Source organism: Candoia aspera, chromosome 2, assembly GCF_035149785.1.
Source record: "Candoia aspera isolate rCanAsp1 chromosome 2, rCanAsp1.hap2, whole genome shotgun sequence".
Classification (NCBI taxonomy): Eukaryota; Metazoa; Chordata; class Lepidosauria; order Squamata; family Boidae; genus Candoia; species Candoia aspera.
In genome coordinates this window covers 64048398-64073617 of record NC_086154.1, presented here as the reverse complement: position 1 = coordinate 64073617, position 25220 = coordinate 64048398, and the positions used below count along the sequence as shown (strand labels likewise).

Below are 25220 nucleotides of genomic sequence, written 5' to 3'. Positions count from 1 at the left end.
GTCCGCAGTTCTTTTCCCTCCGACGCACCGGTAGCCCCACCCCTTTAAGGAGACGGGGCGGGGCTACGCTTGCTGCAGAAACCTGCCCTTTAAGAGCGCCCAGCTTTCTTTCGCTGCTGCCACGGCAGCCGGTGCTGAAAGCCAGCTCCCAATCGCCGCTACTGCCGGACGAGTCCCGGCTTCGCCTCGCCATGGTGTCCTGGATCATCTCTCGGCTGGTGGTGTAAGAGCGCGACGGTGGAGGGCGGGCGGGAGGCCTTCTCTGTTCTGTTGCCAGGCAACGGGATGAAGATGGGGACAGGGGGCTCGCGCGGTCGGCAGCAGTTCCCGAGGCTCCCGCCGCAGGGCTGCCCTCCGCGGGGCTTTAGCGGTCCCCACTTTCTTCCCCTGGGCGGCTTGCGGGTGGGAGGCGAGCGCTCCTCACCCTGAACGTGCGGGGGAGAAAGCAGACGGGGCGTTGTCTCGTCTCCGGGGCTATCTCTCTGCTTTCGGTGGAGGGGAACTGCCGCGAAATAGACAGTCGGATGACCCAGCCTGACGGGCCTCGGGGATGAGGAAGGGGATTGTGGATGCGGCAGGTGGGGAGCAAAGCGCCTCGTTGCTCGGCCTGCTCGGTGGGGGTGGGGACTGGAAGTCGCTCAGATTTGCGGGAGTCTGGCGCCCACCCCGAATAACTGGAACCTCACTTTCTCCCCCCCCCACCCCGGTTTTTTGTTCTTGTTTGTTTTTAAAACTCTGGTTGCAGTCTGGTTTTTGGCACCCTGTACCCTGCCTATTCTTCTTACAAAGCTGTGAAGACGAAAAATGTGAAGGAATATGTAAGTGTAAGGCGACCATCACATTTGTTTTAAGGACTAACCTTTCTCTGCTATCATTCATGGCTTGTCTCCTGCTGGGAAAATGCAAAGGTTTTGTGAATGGGCAGGAAGCTGAGATTTTACTTTTTGTATTCTTGTTAATATGATAGTAAAAAATAAATCTGAGCATCTTATTTGATATGAATATATTGTGGGATAGAACTGGCATGCTTGTTCTACTCTTAAGCAGTTTTTCCCATAGTATGCATACACACACACACACACCCTACATAAGCTGATTATGTCACCATATTGCTTCTTCAGCTAATCACCTCTTGCTTTTTGTGTTGTAAAAGTTACAGCTAGTATAAACTGGCTGTTCTACTAGTATAAACACATTAGCATGTGCTTCTAATAGTACATAGTCTTCTGAAGAGTTACCATCTTGCAGGCTTCAGCCAATTTAAACACTGTAGTGTACATGTTAAATAAATGATTGTGTCAGTGGCATATTTGCACAAAGCATGGGAGGCTAAAAAGTGCTTTTTAATGCCACTGGTGAAAACACAATACTCAGTTTTGTTACCACTGTTCAGTGGCTCTTTTTATTCTAGCACTGACTTTAGAACATTGTCACAAATACTTAGCATGGGGTGTGCCACCTGAAAATTACTATGTATTTGGAGAAACAAAAATCTATTTGAAATGAAGGCTTCTGAATTGGATTATGAAGTACAGTATTGAACATTCCTAGACCACTTTTAGCAATTCATGAAAATGTTAATTGTGTTGGGATATAGGGAAGTTAAAGTAAACATGTATGTGTCAGGACTAATGAGAAATAGATAAGGAATTGAAATAGAAAGAAGTATGGGAAAGGCTGAAACTAGTCTCAACAGCAGTGCTGCTTTTTTTACATATATGCCTCTTACTTTGCTGTTCCATGTTTCACTATACAAAATGAAGTATATACTTTCTTTATAGGATCATTTCTAGGCAACCCATGACCTGTTGGGTCATCATTTCAGAGATATTTCTTTACCAGATACTGTAGCTCAATGCCTTCAACAATGGCAGAGTTTCTAATGTACTGCCTTCACTGGAAAAGTCCTTAAAAATTCAGGAAGATATTCAGAGATGTATCTGCCTTGAAAATAGCCCATGTCATTCATATTGAACTGTGTAGCACAGTCAAACATCAGGAGTTGACCACAGGAAATGTTTTATGACATTTATTATGTCATAAAATGTTTTATGATAAATTTTATGTCATAAAATATTTTATAAAATTTGCCAAATTTCAATTCCATGTGAGTCATGGGTCCTGGATTTTGGATGCATTCTGTAAGTTAGCCTATTAGAGGTACCTTGGTTCAAAAATTGTTGGCCTATGATGTACCATTTTGCCCAGTTAATGGTTACAAACAGACACAAGGGTTTTAGTACTACATAGATTATTTTTATTTATTTATTAAATTTGTATGCTGCCCGACTCTCAATGACTCTGGGCAGCAGGTAAATATTTAATACGTGTAAGTGGAACTTTCACACAAGTGCATTGTAGAGAAAAGTAGTTAATTGGCTGCATTTGAAAATCCTAGCTAGAAGTCTTTCTGGAGCAGCTTTTGGAAGTTTGCAGTTTGCAAAATACTTGTGATATATAATACTAAATTGATTCTGGTATCCAGTAACATTGCACTTTCACTTTGTCAGCTTTTATAAACAGCAGATAGGAAATTATTGTGGGCCTAGTATGGATGTGATCCACAAATTTTAGCTAGTTTCAGTATTTCATACTTTTTTTGAGAATTTTTAACTTGATGTTGAAGTAACAACATGGAACTTTCCAAAGCATATGACTCTTCCAACTATGTTTGTTTCTTGTGATACCCACACTTCCAATTCTTAAGGTGTCTTACTTCTTGTCATGCTTGTTCTGAGAGGAAACTAGACAGTAGAAGTATACATTATTCTTTCAAAGAGAATGCTTATGCCAGTTTTGATTGTGATATTTAGATTATATAGCTGTCCTAAATTTATTTCTCACTTTTCATCAAAAAGCTTTCAGGTTAACTCAAAAAGTTAAAAAAGCTTTTTTCTTTTTAAAATAAATAAACATTAAATACATCTGTCAAGTGCAGCAGCAAGATATGTCGTGCAACATGTTTTGGCCTTTTTATTCAAACAATTAATAGTATGGCTCTTGAGATTTTTTTCCTTCCAAAGGTTATTCCACTAAGGAAATGCTGAAAAAACCCTTGACATGCTATTAACTAGCCTTACTTTAGAATAAGCCCACCAAGCAAACATTTAATGACTAATGTCTGCCTCTTTTTTTTTTCACCCCAAGGATCAAAGAATGTGGGACTGGTGACATGGCAATATTGCCAATGTGGAGAACTAAAATGTTTGACCCATTGTGTGGGACCCTAAACTGCAGAAGTCTCTTTATTTTGGCCAAACTCACCCAAAGAATCTTTTAATTCTAAATTCCCTATTGAATGTTGCTGGTACCAAACTAGGGTTGGTTTGGGAGTTCCACAAATGAGAATTTTAAACAGCATGTAATAATAAGTAGTGGGTTGCTCATAATGTTCCTTAAAAGATTGAAATATCTTGTGGGGGCAGTATATGGAGGAAGAAAGATACTTCTAAATGTTCTGGACCAAATCAGGGGTTCCAATATTTTTAGGCCAGAGAGCCATTCGATTTTCTGAGACCCTGGACATTCAGAGGAAATGGTTGCCATGGGAAGCTTACCCATTTATAAAATGGCTCCACATTTAATTTAAGAGGTCACAAAACACCAGTTTACCAGAAGGCAAACTGGTGGAAAGGTTTCCTGCCACTCTTTCTAGGCTATGAAGACATCTGCTTTCATCCCCAGGTTATGATTGTCTTTTTTTCTAGGCTTGTAAAGAAATCATTAAGCTGCAATCATCTACCATTTTTATTTTCTGAAAATACCTATAGGTCTTTGTGGTATCTAAGGACATTTCTGGAAATAAATAAGATCCTTCAGACTGGTGCTTTGTTTTGCAGTATGCAATAAAAGAAAATCAAAAAGTACAGAGGGCCAGGCAATCTGGCAGAGGTCCATGGCCACATTGGTATAATAGGCACCATGTTGAGCATCCCAGATCTAGAATGTATAGGAACTTATTTTTATTTCTATTAAAAGAAGAAAAAGAATCCTCTTTCAATCAAGCCAGTAGCAAGCCAGATACATTCAGGAAGCATGGACAGGAGTATGATACAGCTGATATTCAAGGCAGGCCACCTATAATTCCAGAAGTAGCAACAGCCATCAAAGCTAGTAGCTATTAATAGCCCATCCTTCATGAATTTGTCCAATCCCCTTTTAAAACTGCTTGACTTGGAAACTGTTACCACATCTGATTCTAACTACAGTACATGGGTATAGAGATTTTTATCCTAACCCCTTCTCAGGGAAATTACAATAATTTAAAATGTCAATGCCATAGAGTAGAGATCTATTAAAATACAACAGTAAAAATATATTAAATAAAATGCAATAAAGTCAGGAACCACAAGTGAGACATTATGCATATCACCAGCTTACTGTTGGCAATTTGTTAAATTTCTTAAAAACCTGTCCCAGTAGAATGTGCATGTAGTTGCTTTTTTGTTTGTTTGTAATAGAAGACATAATAGAACCTTGAAGAATCTGACAGGATATTTTCCTTCAGGGAAGCCCAGTAGTTTCCCCAAACTATCCTAAGCATGGTAAAATAATAATGGAACTTGTGTAAAGCAGGGCTCCTGGGCTCCTGCTACCAAATGTATATTGCCTGTCCTGAAAGACTATAACTGCTGGTACTGAAAGCTACAGCAGTAACCTGAAGGATCCATTGGGCAGTAACCCAGGATCCTTCTTTTTCTCACACTAGTTATGCACTAGTTATGCACTAGGATGATTGAGGAAGTTTCAATCCTTAGTGTCAAATTAAGTTAACATGAATTTATATAAATGGAGGATTTGATTCAATGTAAGTTTAAAGTGATGACCACTGAAGTGAAATCTTTATTTTCATTTGTTCACTGATGGATCAGAACTATGTGTGATTATCTTGGTGAAGTCTTAAGTGTACAATAGAAAACTTCTGAAAATCATCTGCTAAGTGTGAACTGGCAGTGGAAAAAAGCAAATTCCATGTTAAGGAATGTTAGGAATAGGATCAAAAATAAAACAGTAATTATCAGTGTGTTTCTATAATAGTCATCATTCCTTGCCACAAAATGTGGCCATTGTAATTGCTTTTGGTTGCTCTTTTGTTGTTTATTCGTTTAGTCGCTTCCGACTCTTCGTGACTTCATGGACCAGCCCACGCCAGAGCTTCCTGTCGGTCGTCAACACCCCCAGCTCCCCCAGGGACGAGTCCGTCACCTCTAGAATATCATCCATCCATCTTGCCCTTGGTCGGCCCCTCTTCCTTTTGCCTTCCACTCTCCCTAGCATCAGCATCTTCTCCAGGGTGTCCTGTCTTCTCATTATGTGGCCGAAATATTTCAGTTTTGCCTTTAATATCATTCCCTCAAGTGAGCAGTCTGGGTTTATTTCCTGGAGGATGGACTGGTTGGATCTTCTTGCAGTCCAAGGCACTCTCAGAATTTTCCTCCAACACCACAGTTCAAAAGCATCGATCTTCCTTCGCTCAGCCTTCCTTATGGTCCAGCTCTCGCAGCCATATGTTACTACAGGGAACACCATTGCTTTAACTATGCGGGCCTTTGTTGTCAGTGTGATGTCTCTGCTCTTAACTATTTTATCGAGATTTGTCATTGCTCTTCTCCCCAGGATTAAGCGTCTTCTGATTTCCTGACTGCAGTCAGCATCTGCAGTAATCTTTGCACCTAGGAATACAAAGTCTTTCACTGCTTCTACATTTTCTCCCTCTATTTGCCAGTTATCAATCAAGCTGGTTGCCATAATCTTGGTTTTTTTGAGGTTTAGCTGCAAACCAGCTTTTGCACTTTCTTCTTTCACCTTCATCATAAGGCTCCTCAGTTCCTCTTCACTTTCAGCCATCAAAGTGGTATCATCTGCATATCTGAGATTGTTAATGTTTCTTCCAGAGATTTTAACTCCAGCCTTGGATTCCTCAAGGCCAGCTTGTCGCATGATGTGTTCTGCATACAAGTTGAATAGGTAGGGTGAGAGTATACAGCCCTGCCGTACTCCTTTCCCAATCTTAAACCAGTCTGTTGTTCCGTGGTCTGTTCTTACTGTTGCTACTTGGTCGTTATACAGATTCTTCAGGAGGCATACAAGATGACTTGGTATCCCCATACTGCTAAGAACTTGCCACAATTTGTTATGGTCCACACAGTCAAAGGCTTTAGAATAGTCAATAAAACAGAAATAGATGTTTTTCTGAAACTCCCTGGCTTTTTCCATTATCCAGCGGATATTGGCAATTTGGTCTCTAGTTCCTCTGCCTTTTCTAAACCCAGCTTGTACATCTGGCAATTCTCGCTCCATGAACTGCTGAATTCTACCTTGCAGGATTTTGAGCATTACCTTACTGGCATGTGAAATGAGTGCCACTGTTCGATAGTTTGAACATTCTTTAGTGTTTCCCTTTTTTGGTATGGGGATATAAGTTGATTTTTTCCAGTCTGATGGCCATTCTTGTGTTTTCCAAATTTGCTGGCATATAGCATGCATTACCTTGACAGCATCATCTCGCAAGATTTTGAACAGTTCAGCTGGGATGCCGTCGTCTCCTGTTGCCTTGTTATTAGCAATGCTTCTTAAGGCCCACTCAACCTCACTCTTCAGGATGTCTGGCTCTAGCTCACCGACCACACTGTCAAAGCTATCCCCGATATTGTTATCCTTCCTATACAGGTTTTCTGTATATTCTTGCCACCTTTTCTTGATCTCTTCTTCTTCTGTTAGGTCCTTGCCATCTTTGTTTTTGATCATACCCATTTTTGCCTGGAATTTACCTCCAATGTTTCTAATTTTCTGGAAGAGGTCTCTTGTCCTTCCTATTCTATTGTCTTCTTCCACTTCCGCGCATTGCTTGTTTAAAAATAATTCCTTATCTCTTCTGGCTAACCTCTGGAATTTTGCATTTAATTGGGCATATCTCCCCCTATCACTGTTGCCTTTTGCTTTCCTTCTTTCTTGGGCTACTTCTAGTGTCTCAGCAGACAGCCATGTTGCCTTCTTGGTTTTCTCTTTCTTTGGGATGTATTTTGTTGCCGCCTCCTGAACAATGCTGCCAACTTCTGTCCATAGTTCTTCCGGGACCCTATCTACTAAGTCCAGTCCCTTAAATCTATTCTTCACCTCCACTGCATATTCCTTAGGAATATTAGTGAGCTCATATCTAGCTGATCTGTGGGTCTTCCCTAATCTCTTTAGTCTGATCCTAAATTGTGCAAGAAGAAGTTCGTGATCTGAACTACAGTCAGCTCCAGGCCTTGTTTTTACTGACTGTACAGATGTCCGCCACCTTTGGCTGCAAAGGATGTAATCAATCTGATTTCAGTGTTGTCCATCTGGTGAAGTCCATGTATAAAGCCGTCTCTTAGGTTGTTGGAAGAGAGTGTTTGTTATGCAGAGTGAATTGTCTTGGCAAAATTCTATCAGCCTGTGTCCTGCTTCGTTTTGTTCTCCCAGGCCATACTTACCTGTAATTCGAGGTGTCATTTGACTGCCCACCTTAGCATTCCAGTCTCCTGTGATGAAAATAACATCTCTTTGAGGCGTGTTGTCCAGTAGGTGCTGCAGATCCTCATAGAACTGCTCTACTTCAGCTTCTTCAGCATTTGTGGTTGGGGCGTATATTTGGATCACTGTGATGTTAGATGGCTTGCCCTGAATTCGAATTGAGATCATTCTGTCGTTTTTTGGGTTGTATCCAAGCACTGCTTTAGCCACTTTACTATTAATTATGAAGGCTACTCCATTTCTTCTGTGGTCCTCTTGTCCGCAGTAGTAGATCTGGTGGTCATTTGATGTGAAGTGGCCCATTCCAGTCCATTTCAGTTCACTGACGCCCAGAATGTCTATCTTTAATCTTGTCATCTCACCAATAACCACATCCAATTTGCCCTGGCTCATAGATCTTACATTCCAGGTTCCGATGGTGTGTTGATCCTTAGAACATCGGATTCGCCGTTCACCACCAGCACCGTCGGCCGCTAGCCGTCCTTTCGGCTTTGAGCTAGCTGCGTCATCACGTCTGGGGCTAGTTGAGCTCATCCTCTGTTCCTCCCCAGTAGCATTTTGACCATCTTCCGACCTGGGGGTCTCATCTTCCGATGGTATACCGACATATCTCTGGTTGTACTGATCCATTTAGTTTTCACGGCAAGAATACTGAGGTGGGTTGCCATTACCTTCCCCAGGGATCGCATTTAGTCTGACCTCTCTGTCATGACCTTCCCGTCTTGGGTGGCCCTTCACGGTTTAGCTCATGGCATCATTGAGGTGCTCAAGCTCCAGCACCACGACAAGGTAACGATCCTTTGCTGAAGTGGTTGCTCTTAAAAATACAAAAACTAATTGAGAATAGCTCTGTCAGTGGCTGTTATCCATAAATGGCCTTCAGTACCAATTGCCTAGTTTTCAGGGTAGACTATCCATCAGTGACAATCATGTGTGTCAGTCCCCAAACCAGGCTTCAGGTTTAAATCTCTGACCCTGACTTAAAAGGATCAGAGTTTGAAATGCATTCCTGCTTCTAGTCTAGGATCTAAATTAGGCAAGAAAGTCTGTTGATTACTCAGAATGATGACACAAACAGATTAGGAATACCAACGACTTTTCAGCACCACTTGACCAACCTTTTTTTTAATTAATTAACAATAAAAATATATAATATTTAGATATTCTCTACCCTAAAACTTAGTAAGAAAGTGTATAGCAGAAACTGCAAGTTCACCTAATTGCCATTGCTTGTGATCACATGCAGTGGAAACAAATTATAAAATACCACTATCCAACAATCCATGCTATAAAACATAATGAACCCATGCTGAACACAGGCTTAAATAACCTCCCACAAACCATGGCTGCCGTTAAAGCCACTCCTTGTGAATAAGTATCCATGAAGGAAGGACTGGCAGGTGGAAAGAGCAGAAAGCACATTGTAACTTACATATGATGATCTGACCAATTTGGGAAAGTTTGTAGCTGACAGTTAGAAACGAAGTTGGAAGAACTGAAATGTATGTAGAGATGGTAGAAGAGTTGGAATTGTTGGAGAAGTGGAAGGAGATAGTGGACATTCCTTGATTGGGAGGCTTTGTTGCAGTCACTCATGCTTTTATTACTTCACTTCTGGTTTATTTACTGTACATGTGGCTGCTCTTGAAGTTCATTTAGAAGCTACACTGTCCAGAGTGTAGCAACTCAAATAGTGACTGGCTCAGTTCAGTTTGTCTGTGTTATAACACTAATATAGGGGTTCCACTGGTTGCCAATAGGCTTCCAGGTGCAATTCAATCTGGTGGACATTACTTTTATGGTTTAAGAACTGAGTATCCCCAAAATTGCCTTCTTTGAATGGAATCTGCTTGTCTGATGAGTTCTCATAGGGAAGGTGGCAGCAGGGCCTGACCTCTAGGGCCTGTTGTCCACAGAGACCCCAAGGACAAGTCTACCCCATGGTGATACCCTGCCCCCTTCTTGGGAATAGTGCATTCCAGAGATAAAATAACTGAGAGCTTTCTCTTTCAGAGGGCCTTTGGGAATGGTGTGGAAATTGCTCCTGAAGATGTGGTACCAGATGTGTGTTGATAGTCATGATATTATTGATGATTATGAGAGTGCTTATTTATTTTCATTTTATTATAGTTTGGTTATTATTTTATATTATTCTGTGTTTTGACCCGAATACTGTAAGGAGGAGGGTAAGCAATTCAAGAGTCAGTTTAGATTTGAAGCCACATATAAGGCCAAAAGGAAAAAAGAAAAAAGAAAGCTTGGTCATCATTGAGCTTTGAATCCCTGCCTGAATAAAATTGTTTTCATAACTTTAGAAAATGTGGGTAACTTTGTCTGGGTTCAGAAGCTAAGCAGGATCAAGCCTGATTAGTACTTGGATGAGAGACCATCAGGGAATTTCAAGGCTATAGGCTAGACTGGAAAGTTGAAAAACATCCTGGAAAAAGGCAGTGGTAAACTCTGCACCATTGCCATGAAAATGCTGTGATTTTATCCATCTAGTCACAAGGAGTTGAGTTCAACTGGAGGGAGGCTTTGTCTTTTTATATTAAGAACTGGAAATCACAAGTTTGTATCAGCTGTTCAAGACAAAAAAGTATTTTCAATAGCTTCCTTGTGGTTTATATGATTAGGGACTAGAAAAGCTCTCTAATTTGGAAAGAATATCATGCAATGGCTTAGAATGGAGGTGGGTAAAGGGGGATATAAATTCATGTTTGGACAATGTCTGTGTTGAGAATTCTTCTTTTTCTTTGTAATATTAGAACACATGATCATAAAAAAGAAAGAAAAAACAACAACTCTGCTGGATCAGACCAGGCCCATCTTAGGCCTGCACTTTGTTTCTCCCAGCTGCCAACTAGATGCTACTGGAATGCTTGCAACTAGGAAACAGAGAAATATTCCTCTCCTGCACTTTTTCCAGCTCTGTTATATCCTTTTTCCACTGTAGCAACCAGAACTGTACACAGTATTCCAGATGCAGACATAGATTTATATAAGGGCATTACAATATTGGCATTTTTATTTTCAATCCTTTTCTTCAGGGTCTCTAGCACAGAATTTGGATATTATATACTTCATGTGCACTCACTCAATATCTTCACTAAGCTATCCAGTATGCTCCAAGTTTTTTTCCTGGTAGGTTACAGACAGGTCAGTTTCTGTCACTGTATATGTGAAGATAGGGTTTTTTTGCTCCAATGTGTATCTGTTTACATATATTGAAATTGAATCACATTAATAATTTGGTTGACCATATACCCAGTTTAAAGAGATCCTTCTGGAGCAATTTAGAATCACTTTTGGATTTTGTTTTCCTGAAGAGTTTAAAAACTATAATTTCATCAGGTAAAGTTAAATGTGAAAAGAATCAGTGATGATCCAAAGATACAACAGTCACAAATTTAGATGGTTGTAAAAGGGAACTAGACAGATTACTGGAAGCTACTGCTGTCAATGGTTACTAGCCTTGTTACTAATCTCCAGAATTCAAAAAAAAATAATAGCCTGCTTTAGACATTAGTTGTTAGAAAGCAATTTTTTAGCCTACCACAGTGAAAGAGGGCTATAGTCTATTTGTGAATTTCCAGGATCTGGTTGGCTTCTGTGTAACATTGTGCTGGACCAGATAGTCCATGGCCTGATACAGCTGGGCTCTGCTGATGCTGTTACATTCTTATTTAATAAACAGCAGGGGGAGCTAGCGCCTGCCTGCCTGCCTGCAAACAAGATGCAGGCATACGAATATTTGTAACATACAGTATGTTGTAATAAAACAGAATCAATTGCTATTTGCTAGGTTGAATCATGATGCTTGTAGGGTTTTTTAGGCGTATGTTTTAATCCTAAATACTTGTTGCACTATTTGGAGGACTCCAAATATGCCCCTTAGGGTTCCTAAACTTTCCAAGCAGATTTTGAAGGAATGCAGAGGATTGCAAAAAGCCTTTCCCCACCTTGGGATAATGGAGAAGTTCCATTATCAGAAAAACTGCAGTGGATTTCACCTTTTAATGAAATTTCCTATGCTTCCTATGTTATCTATCATAAGACAAATGATTGGACAGCAAGTATCTCAGTTATATACCGCATTGCCAAGCTGGGAAATCCATACAATGTTTGAAGCAAATGGAAATTGAGGGAGATAAAATGGGGAAGGAAAGGAAGAACAGGCATGACAAGCGTTGCTTACAGAACTATCAATTAAAAATGATGTTTGTGTAAATATTTGTTTTTGTATATCAGGAAACAATTATCTGTATAATTATTTATTAAAAGAAATGCAAAGCACTGTTTGGGTTTTGGGGACTTTCCTAGGAAATCTCTATCACCAAAGGGAGAGGTCTGAGTTGCTGGGCATGGATATAATTGTCATACTGAATTGCTTCAAAATGTTTGGTATAAATCAAATGTTTGTTTTAAGGTAAGTCCTAATGTTCAGCAGACTTTTAATGGGATGATTGCCTTGCAGGTTAAGTGGATGATGTACTGGATTGTGTTTGCCTTCTTCACCACAGCAGAAACACTCACAGACATCATTCTGTCTTGGTAAGTTCTCTGCCAGTGATTGGAACTACTTGATGCTGTATTTTTTTTTAATCTCCAGTCTAGAACTGGCTACTGTATTGTGAAGTGTTTCAGTAAAGTATTCTATTTTTCCCATCCTTGACAGCTATAAATGTTTTTTCTGAAGCCTTGTTATTTTAAACTTTTGCAGGAAATATTCATTTGCTGTATCACACCTTTGCCGCCCAGAGTCACTTGTTGAGCTGGGCTGCTATAGAAATCGAATAAACAAACAAACAAACAAAATATGTCTTATAAATTGAATGTTTAAAGTTGGCAATAATATATTATTCTTTCTTCCAAAACTAATTTTTAAGAATTTGGATTCTGGTTCTGAATAAAACGGTTGTTTCTGGTACTATTGCAAGTCATCAGTGTCTACTGCTTTGCAAAATAATACCAAGAGATTTGTTTTCTGAAAACATTAAGGAAAGAGATGATACTCCAGTCCTACAGTAATATTTCTGTTTAATACACCTTACTAGCAACTTGTTCAAAACAAATAACTGGGGTATGTACTGGAATGAGGATGTCGGGTGATTTTTAGGCAAAGAACGAGTCATGTAACTCCCCACAAAGATGATAGTTTATTGTTCCCTGAAAAAATTATTAAATGGTATGATTGCTGGCACTTAATTCTGTGTTTGCTATGTTGGGTTATTTATCAAGACTATAAAAGAAATCCAAAATGAGATTTCAGAAAGGAACATTCCTGAAAAGAATGAGAGCCAGTTTGGTGTAGTGGTTAATGTGCTGGTCTGGAAACCAGGAGACTGTGAGTTCTGGGCCTCCCTTAGGCATGAAAGCTGGCTGGGTGACTTTGGGCCAGTCTCTCTCAGCCCGACTCAGCTCACAGGGTGGTGGTTATAGGGAAATAGGAGGCGGGATAATTAAGTATGTTCACCACCTTGAGCTATAGAAAAACAAAAGGTGGTATAAAAATATAACAACAACAACAACAATATGCAATTTCCTCTATAGCTGGCTTTGTTGTATTGATTCTATTCTATCTATAATTCATTTTTTTCTCCCTTTGCTGATCTCATCTGTGCCATCATGGGCTGTCAACCTTTGTCTGACTCTAACCTGAGCTTGATTCTAGCTTTTCCATTTCTCTCAGGTTTCCCTTTTATTTCGAGTTGAAAATCGCATTTGTGATCTGGCTGCTCTCTCCTTACACGAAGGGCTCCAGCGTCCTGTACAGGAAGTTTGTTCACCCAACGCTCTCCAGTAAGGAGAAGGTACTGCAGCTTGCCCGGTTATCAGTCATGAAAATTGAGTCACTTCAAATGTTGTTGGGTTGCAGGAAAAAAAAATTGAAATTAGTCATGCCCATACTTATTCATGCAGAATGCATGGCATCTAGAGCTGGACATAAATAGCCTTTTAAAATTGCCTAGCTAATTTGTGGACAGAAAAATTAGATGGACATTTTTTTTCTAGAGAGCTTCTTCAAGGATATCTCAAGGGCAGGATTCCTATGTAATGATGAAACTCATTACAGAAAAAGCTCAATGGGAGGAATTCCCTCCTGATTTATTAGTTGAAGTGTTGGGCATGAGGGAGATTGCAGGCTGCTGAACAGATTATTGTACAATGAAAAGTAGTCCATATGCACTCCTTCACATCCTCATCACTAAATAAGTGCAAGAATGCCAAACTCCATTCCCATTAAAAGAATTTCTAAAACAAATCTTCTTTCATCACAATTGAATGAGACCTGATAGAAAAAAGGCAAGAGAATTTCTCTTCCCATACTAATGGCAACTAGTTGTCTTACTGAGCAAGAGTAAATTCCAAGTTTGCAATCTAATCAGAATATGTTGGCTCTAATGTTGATTGGGACTTCAGAGCTCCTTTTTATGATTCAAATGGTTGTTTTATGGTATGTGCATGCCAGGGCTTTCTGTTCCTTTCCTATTGTAACTTCTTGCGTCCCTCTGAAAAGTCATACGTGACTGCAGGAGAAGCATTTGATGTGACTCAGAAACCTCCAACCAAAAGGAAAGCCACAGATCAGGAATTTTACCAGTATGTGAACAAATATGGTTTCCATTCTTTCATAGCATAATCTGGATCTTACCAAAATTTTCAGCATTTGCTTCATTGATTTTTTTCTTGGATCTCTATTTCTTGTAAGGTGTGCAGCAATTAATCGTAGGTGTGCAATTACTTTCCATTCTCCTATGTAATTCTAGCACATGCTAGAGGTACAAAAAGTATACCTTTATTTATCAGTTTGGTGTGTGCCTGTGAAAGGTAAAAGAGGAATGGCAGTCAGCAGATGACAGAAATTTCTTTGTGAGAGTTCCCCTGCCTTCCTTTTATAGCTTATGCTGCCTCTTGCTAAATGGTAAGAACAGCTATGCAATTTTCACCCTTCAGAGTAATCAAGTTCGCTGGAATATTAAACTTTTTCTCCTTAATCAGCATTAAGTCAGAGTTGCTGTTGGATAGCTCAGTTCATGGCTTTTAAAGCTCCAATATGCCATGCCATCTACTTCATCGTGATTTCTTAGAATTCTGGGGTTTGGGTGGCAAACAATTCATTTTCTACAGCAGTGTAATAAAAGAAGAGATTAGGGGTTTATGGAGAAAATGCTTGCATGAAAGAATTACGTTAAAAAAGAATTCAGTTAGATAAATTATAATGCTAGGAAGACGTAATGTGCTAAAGTACTCTCTAGGCAGCTTTAAATCTTATGAAATACATTTTATATTATCTTTGTTGATACTTCAGGGATGCCAAAAAGACCCACCTTTTCCAAGCTAAAGGTTGGTCACACTGCCTGCTGCAACTTATGTTTCTTTTGTACTTGAACATAAATCAATATTACACTGTTTTGTATCAGTTGTGAAGGATCCATATATATTTAAACATTGATGCTTCATGGTAAAATACCCAGAAGTGCCAATTAGGAAATAATTAGTCTCTTCCTTCTGAATCCATTTGATATGATCATATCAAAGGCATTGAGAAGGAAGAAACTAATTATTCCATTTAAGGTTCTGTTTAAGATTCTATTCTATTTAAGGTAAAAGTATTCTAACAGACACCAGTACTAATATTTCCCTCAGAGCTTAACTTGTTTAAAAAGCAAGTTAATTTTGTTTAGGGTACACAAATCAGTAGTTTTTAATCATATGGTTATTCATATTTAGTTCAACAAAACTGCCTCCAGCGTAAATTAATATCTCAAACTATTACTTTTCCATACTGCAAAATATTCATTGTTGATCCTTGGAATTTTGCTGTTCAGGGTGTGAACTCAGTAGGGAACATTTTTGTGTTTTCTTATGTTTTAACTCTGTGAACTTTTATTTATTGATTGATCTGATTTGTTACTTTTATACACTTGCTTTCCTTTGGAAACTCAAGGCAGCTTGGGTCTCCCTGTTGCCCATCCAACACCTTAAACACCACAACTCACTGGCTGTAGTGACCACAAGAAGTCGCTAGGTAGATAGCAGATATTAAGAGTTCAAAATTTGGTGAAATTGCCATCAACACCATTCCAATCGGTGTTGATTGGGAGCAAGAAGTCCCACTCTCGGTCCCTTCTATGTACAGTACCACAGGGCTTGGTACTCCCTCCACTCCTATCTACAGTACATGAAACCACTGGGTGAGATCATCCATCACCAGTGGGCTGTACATCTCTGTCCCTGATGAGCTAAGTGATGCTGTTGATGTCCTCTCTTGGTGCTTGAAGGCTGTAGGGCTCTGGATGGGGAACAACAGGCTTCAGCTGAACCCTGGAAAGACTGAGTGGCTCTTGGTCTTTGGGCATTCTGGTTCTGGGGGTTTATCATCCTTGGTGTTCCAAGACCAAAACAGACCCGGTATGCAACTTGGGGGTTCTTCTGGACTCATGACTTCTACTCGAAGAGCAGGTGGCAGTCATGGTCAGGAGGGCTTTTGCACAGCTTTGTGTTGTGCACTAGTTACACCCATTTCTGGATTGGGAGGCTCTACTCTCAGTCATTCATACCCTAGTCATCTCCCAAATTGACTACTGCAACATGCTGTACATGGGGCTGCCCTTTAAGAGTATCCAGAAGCTTCAGCTGGTGCAAAATACAGCAGCATGGGTAGTTATGTATTCTCTGAGTTCTGCACATGTTACACCTCTGCAGTGTGAGCTGCATTGGTTGCCAGTTTGTTTCCAGGTCCAATTTAAGGTGCTGGTTATAACCTTTAAAGCCCTACATGGCATGGAGCCAGGATATTTGAGGGACTGCCTCTCCTAGGTTACATGCCACCCCATCAGGTCTGGCAGGGGAAGCATGTTGCGGGTCCCATTGGCCGGGGACTGTGAGATAGGCAGCTATACAAATGTGATTAAATAAATAAATAATGCAATTGCCATCTACTGACTGGCATTAAGTATTAATTTGACAACTAATTTACAGCAATTAGTTTAGATTTAGATCATCTTAGTGGTGCTATACAAAATCATTCAGTTGCTCCATGTGAGGTTTCAGCCCACTTCTGACTCTGAAAATGAAACTTATCCAGAGTCAGAAGGGGAAAACAAAACTAATCAGGAGAGGGTTGAAGAAGCTGAACCAGGAAGTGACTCAGCAGAGTGGGAGAATTTGCAAATGCGGATTGGACAAACTCTGGTGGGGGATTTGAACTCTCCAGCGCACGAGACAGGAGAGCTGAGAAGCGCGCAAATCAGAAAGCAGCTCAATTGGCTGCTGGAGAGAAAAGGCGCGGAAAGGATTGGCATAAAATGCAGACGCAAGGTGTTGGAGACAACTGATCCTTCGAGCTCACAGCCATTGCAGAAGAGTCCTTACCTGTGTTGGATGCCTTGCCTGTAGCCAGAGTGGAACCAGCGCCAGCGTCTTATACCTCTGCAGAATCGCCTTCTGCACAAGCTGCTCCAGTCGATCCTCTTCTTGCCATTCCTGCCGAGCACAGCCTCATGTCTAGCTCCGGACCTCATCGCTACATTTCGAAGCAATCCATGTGTGCATCCAGTCTTGCTTCCAGCTCTCAGCCTTGCCTAGAATCCCCAGTCCAGTCCAGTCCAGTCGTGCTTCAAGCCTGCAGCCTTGCCTAGAATATCCAGTCCAGCCCAGCTTAGCCTCCAGAGCCAAGCCTTGCCCAGAGGTTCCAGTTCAGTCTTGCTTGGCCTCCATGTGTCAGCCCAACCCTATCTGTGTGCCAGTCCACAGAACCTTGCCTCCAGCTTCTGCCTTGCCATGCACTCTAGCTCACCAAGTCTGACAGCTTCAGTCAGAGAGTCAGCTGAATTCTGCCTTGCTGTTCTGCCACAGTCTGATCCTGCAGCCTTGCCTGTTCATCTGTCATTGCCTGTGTGGTCTTGATTGGAATTGCTTTGCTTTTATTCACTAGGACTTTACTACTGTAAATAGTTGTTTTAAATAAAGAGTTTTGACAATAATTCTGTCTGGCCACTTCATAGTCTGAACAGGACACTCCATTTGAAATACCAAATAACTTTTTGCCAAATATTTCTAAAATGTGAGCTTTATTAAGATAATGGAGACTTGAGAGTGCATCTATTGTCATCTTCACCTCTTTGCCTGCCTATCTATCTATTCTCTGTCTATCCATTCATCCATCCTCCTTTTCTATAGACTATGCCCAATGTGGTTTATGCATATCAAAAGCATAGAGAGAGTAACTAAAAATAAATATAGTGTTAATAATAATAATGAGTTGAATCCCAGAACTGAGTGTCCACAAACCAAAGCAAAGGAACTGGAATCCAACATGTTTCCCACTGCAAGAAAGTGGCAGTGATTTTCACGAGTTCCTATCCCCCCATCCCCCAGTTGCCAGTACCATCACACACAATGTTCTAGAAGATATCCCAGCCATGTAGAGCAAATTGGAGCAGGGGACAGAACATGTTTTGGGGCTGGGAATAAGTAGAAATCAACCTCTCTTTTTATTTCAGACCAATCAGTTCATATAAGGCTACAGAAAAGCATCTCTATAATTAAACTTGGTAAACATTTGCTGTCAACCATACCTCACCCACCCAAATAATGAATGCAGCACAATATCCTATGTGTTTATAATACAATTTAACGTCATACAGTATATTAATGTGTAATGATGGAAATGCAGTGTGTATTCTATTACTTGTATTTATAGCACCTTGCAATTTGGGGAGAATAAGAAAACGTTCTGAGGTGGTTGTCAGATACTACATGTCCAGGAGTACAGGTTATTCATAGTTGCATAACTCTGTAGGTACACCACGAAGTATAGCTGTGGAAAAGAAAGGTAAGGTATCTCCTTACTTTGCTATATGCGGTCACTGACTTCAGGCACTTTTCTCCCAGCCTGCTTCACTACCAATGAGAGAGCGAGCTGAAAGACATTTGCCTGAGTAGCAGAGCACAGGAAGTTGCTCTCCTCATCTGTATACTCTATTTGAGGTAAAAAAAAAAAAGAGGGGGTCTTTTACCCTTATATGCTTTATAAGGGAATTACCTTTCATGTAAAAAAGTGGGCATCCAAAATTATGTCTAGCTTGGCCCTTAGTTTTATATCCACCAAAGGTCAAAAGGTCAAATTAACTTGAAGTGCTCATGTAAGTTCATTACTAAACACCACCTAAGTACTGAAGTTTCAATAGTGAATTCCAGTGTCCACACAGTTTAGTAAACTTCTTCAAAGACAGATTAAGATCAAATATCTAATAAATGACCAAGAAACACCAGCCACCTAAAACAGTAGCTTATGTACTGTTAGAATACATACTGGGAATTTATCAGGGCCTTCGCCAAACTGATCATCTAGATAAATATAAGCCTAGCTTCTATGGTATACAAGTTGAAGTCTTTTTATCTCCAGCTAATAGGTTTGCTTATAATCAGATATAATGATCATTGTTCAGAATCTCAGAGTGAGAGATGCAAGGTTTTCTGTGGCCCTTTCCTGCTGAATTTTGGTGTACAGGAGTTTATATTGTTAATTAGTGCAGATTTGTATAACATTTTCCATATATGCTCCATATGTTTTTTTTCTCATTCCAGAATATGTATTATCTAGAGATAATTTGTAGCCCATCCTGATCAGGAAATATTTACTAGTACATTTGAGAATGGTTTATTGTATTACTAATATAAGGTGATTCGTTATGACAAATCAGAGGGTTTGCATTCTATTTCATTGTTCAAGTCTAAAGATCTAGTGCACTCTACAAGGCTTAGAATCTTGTCTGTATGCAGCTTATGCTAGAGATCTATAGGTAAATAATGTTAATTTCTAAATGTAGCCTTACTCCAATTAAATCCTAGGAAATAGATGAATATATTAGCCAGGCCCGTGACAAGAGTTATGAAACTATGATGCGTGTTGGCAAGCGAGGATTAAATTTGGCAGCAAATGCAGCAGTTACAGCAGCTGCAAAGGTAACTCCTTATGTCTTTATTCAATATCTGCCTTGTTCCCTTCTGGTTGGTGATTCTGGTGTTTCACTTCACTGCATTCATTTTCTTCCTGTAGATTAGCTACACTGCACTTGCGCTATTTCTTCATGTTAGAGAAAAGTCAGTCAAAATGGCATTTTCTATCCAGACTATGTCCCTGATGTTCCATTTTCCTGCCTTTGTGTTTAGTTTTTCACCAAAGGTTCTTCCAATGTTCCCCTTAAGATGCATTCTGAATGATATGGTGCACATGGATAGTTGTAACTAGGAATTGTGTTTCAAAGGGCCAGGGAGTTTTGTCTGAAAAGCTACGGAGTCTCAGCATGCAAGACTTGACTTTGATTCGAGATGATGACACAATGCATTTGCGAAGCCCCGAGTCACACATACATACGTCTGCTAAGGGCCATCTTGAAACTATTGATGATTCAGGTTAGTGAAGTCAATATCTATTAAATTTATTGATTTATATGTCAGCTTTTTGATCAAACTGAACACTCAAGGCAGTTTATAATTTAAAGCAACACATACACAAAGAATAATTCAACATACAAGAAATGAAAACAGATAAATAAAAATCAATACCTGTTAAAGGATTGGCAAGAGACTCATTTTTATAGATTGATACTTTATAAATAACTTTATGTTGTTCTGAGAAGGCAAGTATAAGAGCCTTAGTATAAAAGTTTTAAGAATCTGTCTTCTGGAGGAGATAATTACCTCTCTCACATTTTCCTGGAAAAAGGAAAATATTGTCTCCTGGATCAAAGGACACATAACAGCGGTTCACCTGTATTTTTAAATGTGCATCCTCCTCAATCACATGTAAAAGACTGGGTGGATACAAAAAAGGAGTTTTCCCCTCTCCACATATATAACCACAGCATTTATTTTTGCGTTCTATCCATCTAGCTCTTTATCCAATCAATGAACCTGGCTTGAGAGGGGAAGTTGTAGAAACGGAGAATTTGATTTCATAATTGTATGAACAGGTTTTTCATATTCTAAATCTTAAGTATTCACTACTAAAATAGTAGAGGAAAAGAAAGGTGGTTTAGACTGGAGGGAATAGATGGGTTGTGAAACTACTGCTGCTCTTTTGTTATAAAGGAGTGGAATTTCAATTATGAGATTCAGACATACATCTAATTTGATACTTCCTTTGACCCTGAGAGTTAAATTCTTCATATGTAAAGGTACTCATTTTTTTCCTTTCCTCCCAAAGCCTCTGCATCTTGAGTATCTTTTTTATCTTTATGAAGCAGCCCTACTATTGTTTTTCTTCTTAGGTGCATCTTATTTTTCTTCATCTGAGGACATGGCTGTCTCTCAAAGACATAATGGAACACAGTCTGATTCTAGAACTGAACCTTCTGATGATGATACAGGAGACAAAGTTCCCAAACGAACCCAGAGCCTTAAAGCTCCTAAGAAGATAATAAAGACTGAGGTGATGTGGCATATAGTTGTTTGCAGTTGGATTCTGCTTGTGTAGATTACTGTTTCTTAAAAAATAGAAGGTAGAAATACTTGAATTATTGTAAATTATTGTGCAAACCACATACCCTCTTCACCCTGACACACTTTCCTTTTTACTTCATCCCTAAGCTCTTCACACAGTGTGTCTGCCTTTCCCAGTAAATCAGCCTTGATTTTTCTTTTACTTTTTTTTCCACTCATCAACAACTTAAAGAACTCAAATGAAAGCATTCTGATAAAGAATATTCCTCTCTAGGTATGAATATTAACCATTTCCTTATGAACAGTAACACATGGCATAATCTGACCTGATAACATTACACATACATTACAATTTCACCATTATCTGAAGGGGAAATTCTTCCTTAAAAATTCCCACCTGAATATAATCAGAATTGAGAGTAGGTTTTTTCAACTGGATGTCAAAATCTCGGCTGCAGAAGCACCATCCTCATCAAGATATTTGACCAACTGTACTAGTTCTTCTATAGAGAATGAACTCACTTAGCCAACTTTCTTCATCTACTATTTTCTAGGCATAATCAATCTTTTTTCAGGAAAGAAACAAATTACATTAAATATGCTCAACGGGTTTAAGGCTGTTCAGCTAAAATGGCTCACCCAGTATTCAGTCTGATCATTAAAATTCACCAGAGAAGGGAGGGAATAGAACAAAATGGGACAGTTTAATGAATTAAAATGAAAGCATTCTGATAAAGAATTACCCTCTCTTTGCTTTAATGAGACAATTACAGCATTAAGTATTTGAAATATTACCAAAGCAGAAACATGGGGGTGATGGCAGCAGCTCCAGTAAGGGATTTCTGTGTCTTCTTCTAACGTTAAAATCCAAACCAGAACAGATGAGCATCTGTGTTCTTTTTCATCCCAGGCCTTACATCTCCATACTTAATTGTTCAAACTCCAACCCTTCAAACCAGTTCTGCTACTGATTGTGAAGAAAGGGTTCATTTTCCTTTTTCTTAAACCCCACTCCTGTCATGCTAAAATTGCTTAAGCTGGTTGCTTGGATACTTATTAAATTTCTACCTAATCTTTCCAATACAAATGGTACTAAAATTGACAATAATAAAATAAGGATACAATTTTTAGCTCTATTTTTATTGAAATACGTTATTGCTGTTATATAAGCAGACTTCCAGAGATCACAATTACTAGTTCAGTTGTTGAGGTGCTACTAGTAGTAAAACAGAGGATTTAAGAATCAGCCTTTTTAGTGATGCTCCTCACTTTTTGAAGCTGTTAGCTCAGTGACAAACTAAACAAAGCTGTTTTACAAGTTATCTTTTTTGCAGCTAATGTGATGTTGTTCATCTCTTGCTTCACAGCCTCCACAGAAGGTTGTGAAAGCCCGTCCCAAGAAGAAAGCGACAGGCTCCACCAATGCCAGCGAATCGGCCTAAGGACTATCCAGCTTAGAGTCTGTCCCAGAGCTCTTCTGCCACTATGAGGGACGCTCTCCGAGGAATGGGAGCTGAGGCCATGTACATAACAGCTACTGCTTTGTAGAGCTCATTCCAAGGCGAGACGGTGATTGAAATTTGGCACCCAGATCAGAGGATGGCCATCCTCAGGAATTATATACTCCTCATCTCTGTGATGAAGAATGCTAATCTGTCTGTATATAGCCTGTTGTTTTGGGATTCCCTCTCCATGTGTAACCGTAGTAGAGAAACTCTTTGCTGGAATAACTCTTTAATTAGGGTTAGAGCCACTTTGGCAGAGAGGCTGGTAAAGAAATTTGAAGTTGGTGCAATTGAAATTCTAATTTGCATGGGGAGCTCCCCGTAGCACTTCACTGGCTGTCATGATTTAGCTGCTATGGGGAATTGTTAGGAAGTGCCTGAAGTGAAGTGACTGGTACTGAAAACTATCATTCAAAGTTGTTTTGGCAAAAGAAAGAAGCAGAAGTGATAGTTTGCTGTAAGTGCAACATCTTCACTGTTGGTGAAAGTGGGATTTGGCAAAGATGTCCTTGGCAGGGGGTGGGCTGCAGAGGCTCAAGAGAAAGACTGAGAATGAAAGTGGCTGGCTGTGCTACCAGTATCTGGTGTCTCTTTCCATGCAGCAGCCTCTTTTGCTTGGGTGGAAGTGTTGTAACTTTGCTTACACTAAGTATTGAAAAGGGAAACTCTTTGCACAGATGGTTTTTCCAGGTGGAGTAAAGATGAAGAGACTAAGTGGACCGTGGTTAGAGCAGGACATATGGGAACACCTGAGCCCAGATCACTCTCTCTCCAAAGAGTTAGAATCCTGAATAATCACAGTCTAATTATCAAACCTTTGGGCCCCTACTTCAGAGTTGCCTTGATATTTTAGGTTTTATAGATCAGTCTGTTTTCTGTAAAAATTGTTTCAAAGAAGTGGTTGTGTGGAAGAAGTTGGAGGACAGTAAGCTGGATGATACATAGGTTCCTGCTGTGCTTTATTTGTAGTCAGAATATAAATTGGAGCTTGATCAGTATATCTGGGCAAGTTGGCCAAAATTAATAATGCTTTGAGTTTTTCTGAGTGGCATTTTGTAGTAAGTGATAGGGACATTCCAATTTATTCTAACTGTAAACAGTTGATTCAGCTACTCAGCTCTCAGGAACTACTACTTTCTACCATCCAAATCTTCCATCACTCTCTACCCATGCTATTTACTTGGTAGAGGCAATGCTATTTGGTGTTTGAGGCCACCTAGTGTTGGGTGACCACCAGAATTCAGATTTTATGTAGAATTATAATAAAATCAATGAAATAATCCTTAAAATGCACTGTTCCAAAAACTCTGACATAACTTAAGTACGATAATCTAAAATTATAATGCAAGGAGATTGAGATAAATAGTAGTGACTGATATTTCCTGGGCTAGATCCATTTTATGAATACTGTATGCATCAAAGCCACCGGTCTTTAAAGATGGAGCAAATCTTTGCTTATTAGGTGTATTCATAAGATCTTTGGTGGCAACATCAACTTTTAGGTATGCAACATAATACTTCACTGTGTTGTTTAAAACTTTTTTCCTAGCACAGGATGACATTTACTACTTTTTAAACTATTTGTTCAAAAGTTAACTACACTGAGTTCAGCGGGACTTATGTTCTAGTAAGCGTACTTTGAGTTGCTTCTTTAAACTAACTCTCTTGTTTTGCATTGTTGTTATAAGATACAGATCATTAAGATTACAAAGGAATCTCCTTTAAAGATACTGTTTTTATTCTATTTCCACTCAGTTACACATCCATCCACGTGTGTTGAACTTCTGTCTTGGACATCTGGCATCTTCTTCCACAAAGACAAAGAAAATAATCCACAGTGTGTTTGCTGTTTTTTGCCCCCCTCCACCCCCCAGCAGTGTTTAATGCCAAAGACTTGGCAAACCTTTTCTAATTTCTAGACATTTTCTAATTTGTCAAGGATGCTGACCCTAAATATGGAATTAGCCTTCCAGTAGTTGGAAGATTGACTTTGCTGAGCGTAAGAATGTAGAAACATATTGTACTTTCTGGTCAGTTGATTGCTTTTTCCCAGTGCTCTGCAATTACTCTTGAGTGGTGCTGTTTATAAGGGGTTTATGAGAAGTCCATTTATATATGAAACGTGACTGGGGAAAGGAAGGAAGTGCATTTGAAATCTGGCTTGACGGTACATATTTGAGGCCTTTATATTTCCGCAGTATTAGAGAGGGAGGCATGTTCTGTTCTGAAAGTCGAAAGTCGCACTGCTTTATCCAATTGCTCTTTGTTTTTTTACAGCACATTCTGGATTCTTGTTTATATATGCCATTCATTTTTCACAACATGAATATCAGATTGTTCCTGGGAGTCATGATTCTTTGTGTGTCAATGTTTTTGCACAGGAGTTAATGGATTAGGTTCACAGCAATCATTCTTGTACATTATTCTCTTTTTCAGCAGTGACTGTTAGCAATACTTTCAGGAGACTTAAAGCCCCTAGAAGAGGCTTGTTGCTCTATAAATTCACCTTCTCCCCATCCTCTCAAGTCTAGTCTTGAGAAAACTCTTACTGTACATTTTCAAATTAGCGTCTCTGGATATGCTTGTCTTTTACATTGTTTGTCCATGTTCCCATTGCAGCCTAGTTTGTATTTACGTGTGTGTGTGTGTGTGTGTGTGTGTAAAATATTCATGACCCTTCACATTTTTGACATCCTACTGGTTTTCTTTCAAGAACATCGTACCACCGGCCTGCATTCAGCTTGGTAGATATATATTACAGACTTA

General features: G+C 39.6%; 1 protein-coding gene across 1 annotated transcript; it reads left to right on the top strand.

Moving 5' to 3' along the window:
- REEP2 (receptor accessory protein 2) lies at positions 1-23743 on the top strand. Its single transcript, XM_063292029.1, has 8 exons — positions 1-223; positions 746-818; positions 11975-12051; positions 13190-13310; positions 19357-19470; positions 19773-19920; positions 20778-20938; positions 22317-23743. Exons 1-8 carry the CDS (start codon positions 192-194, stop codon positions 22389-22391), a joined length of 801 nt encoding a protein of 266 aa, XP_063148099.1. The 5' UTR covers positions 1-191; the 3' UTR covers positions 22392-23743.
- Positions 23744-25220: the final 1477 nt, after the last annotated feature.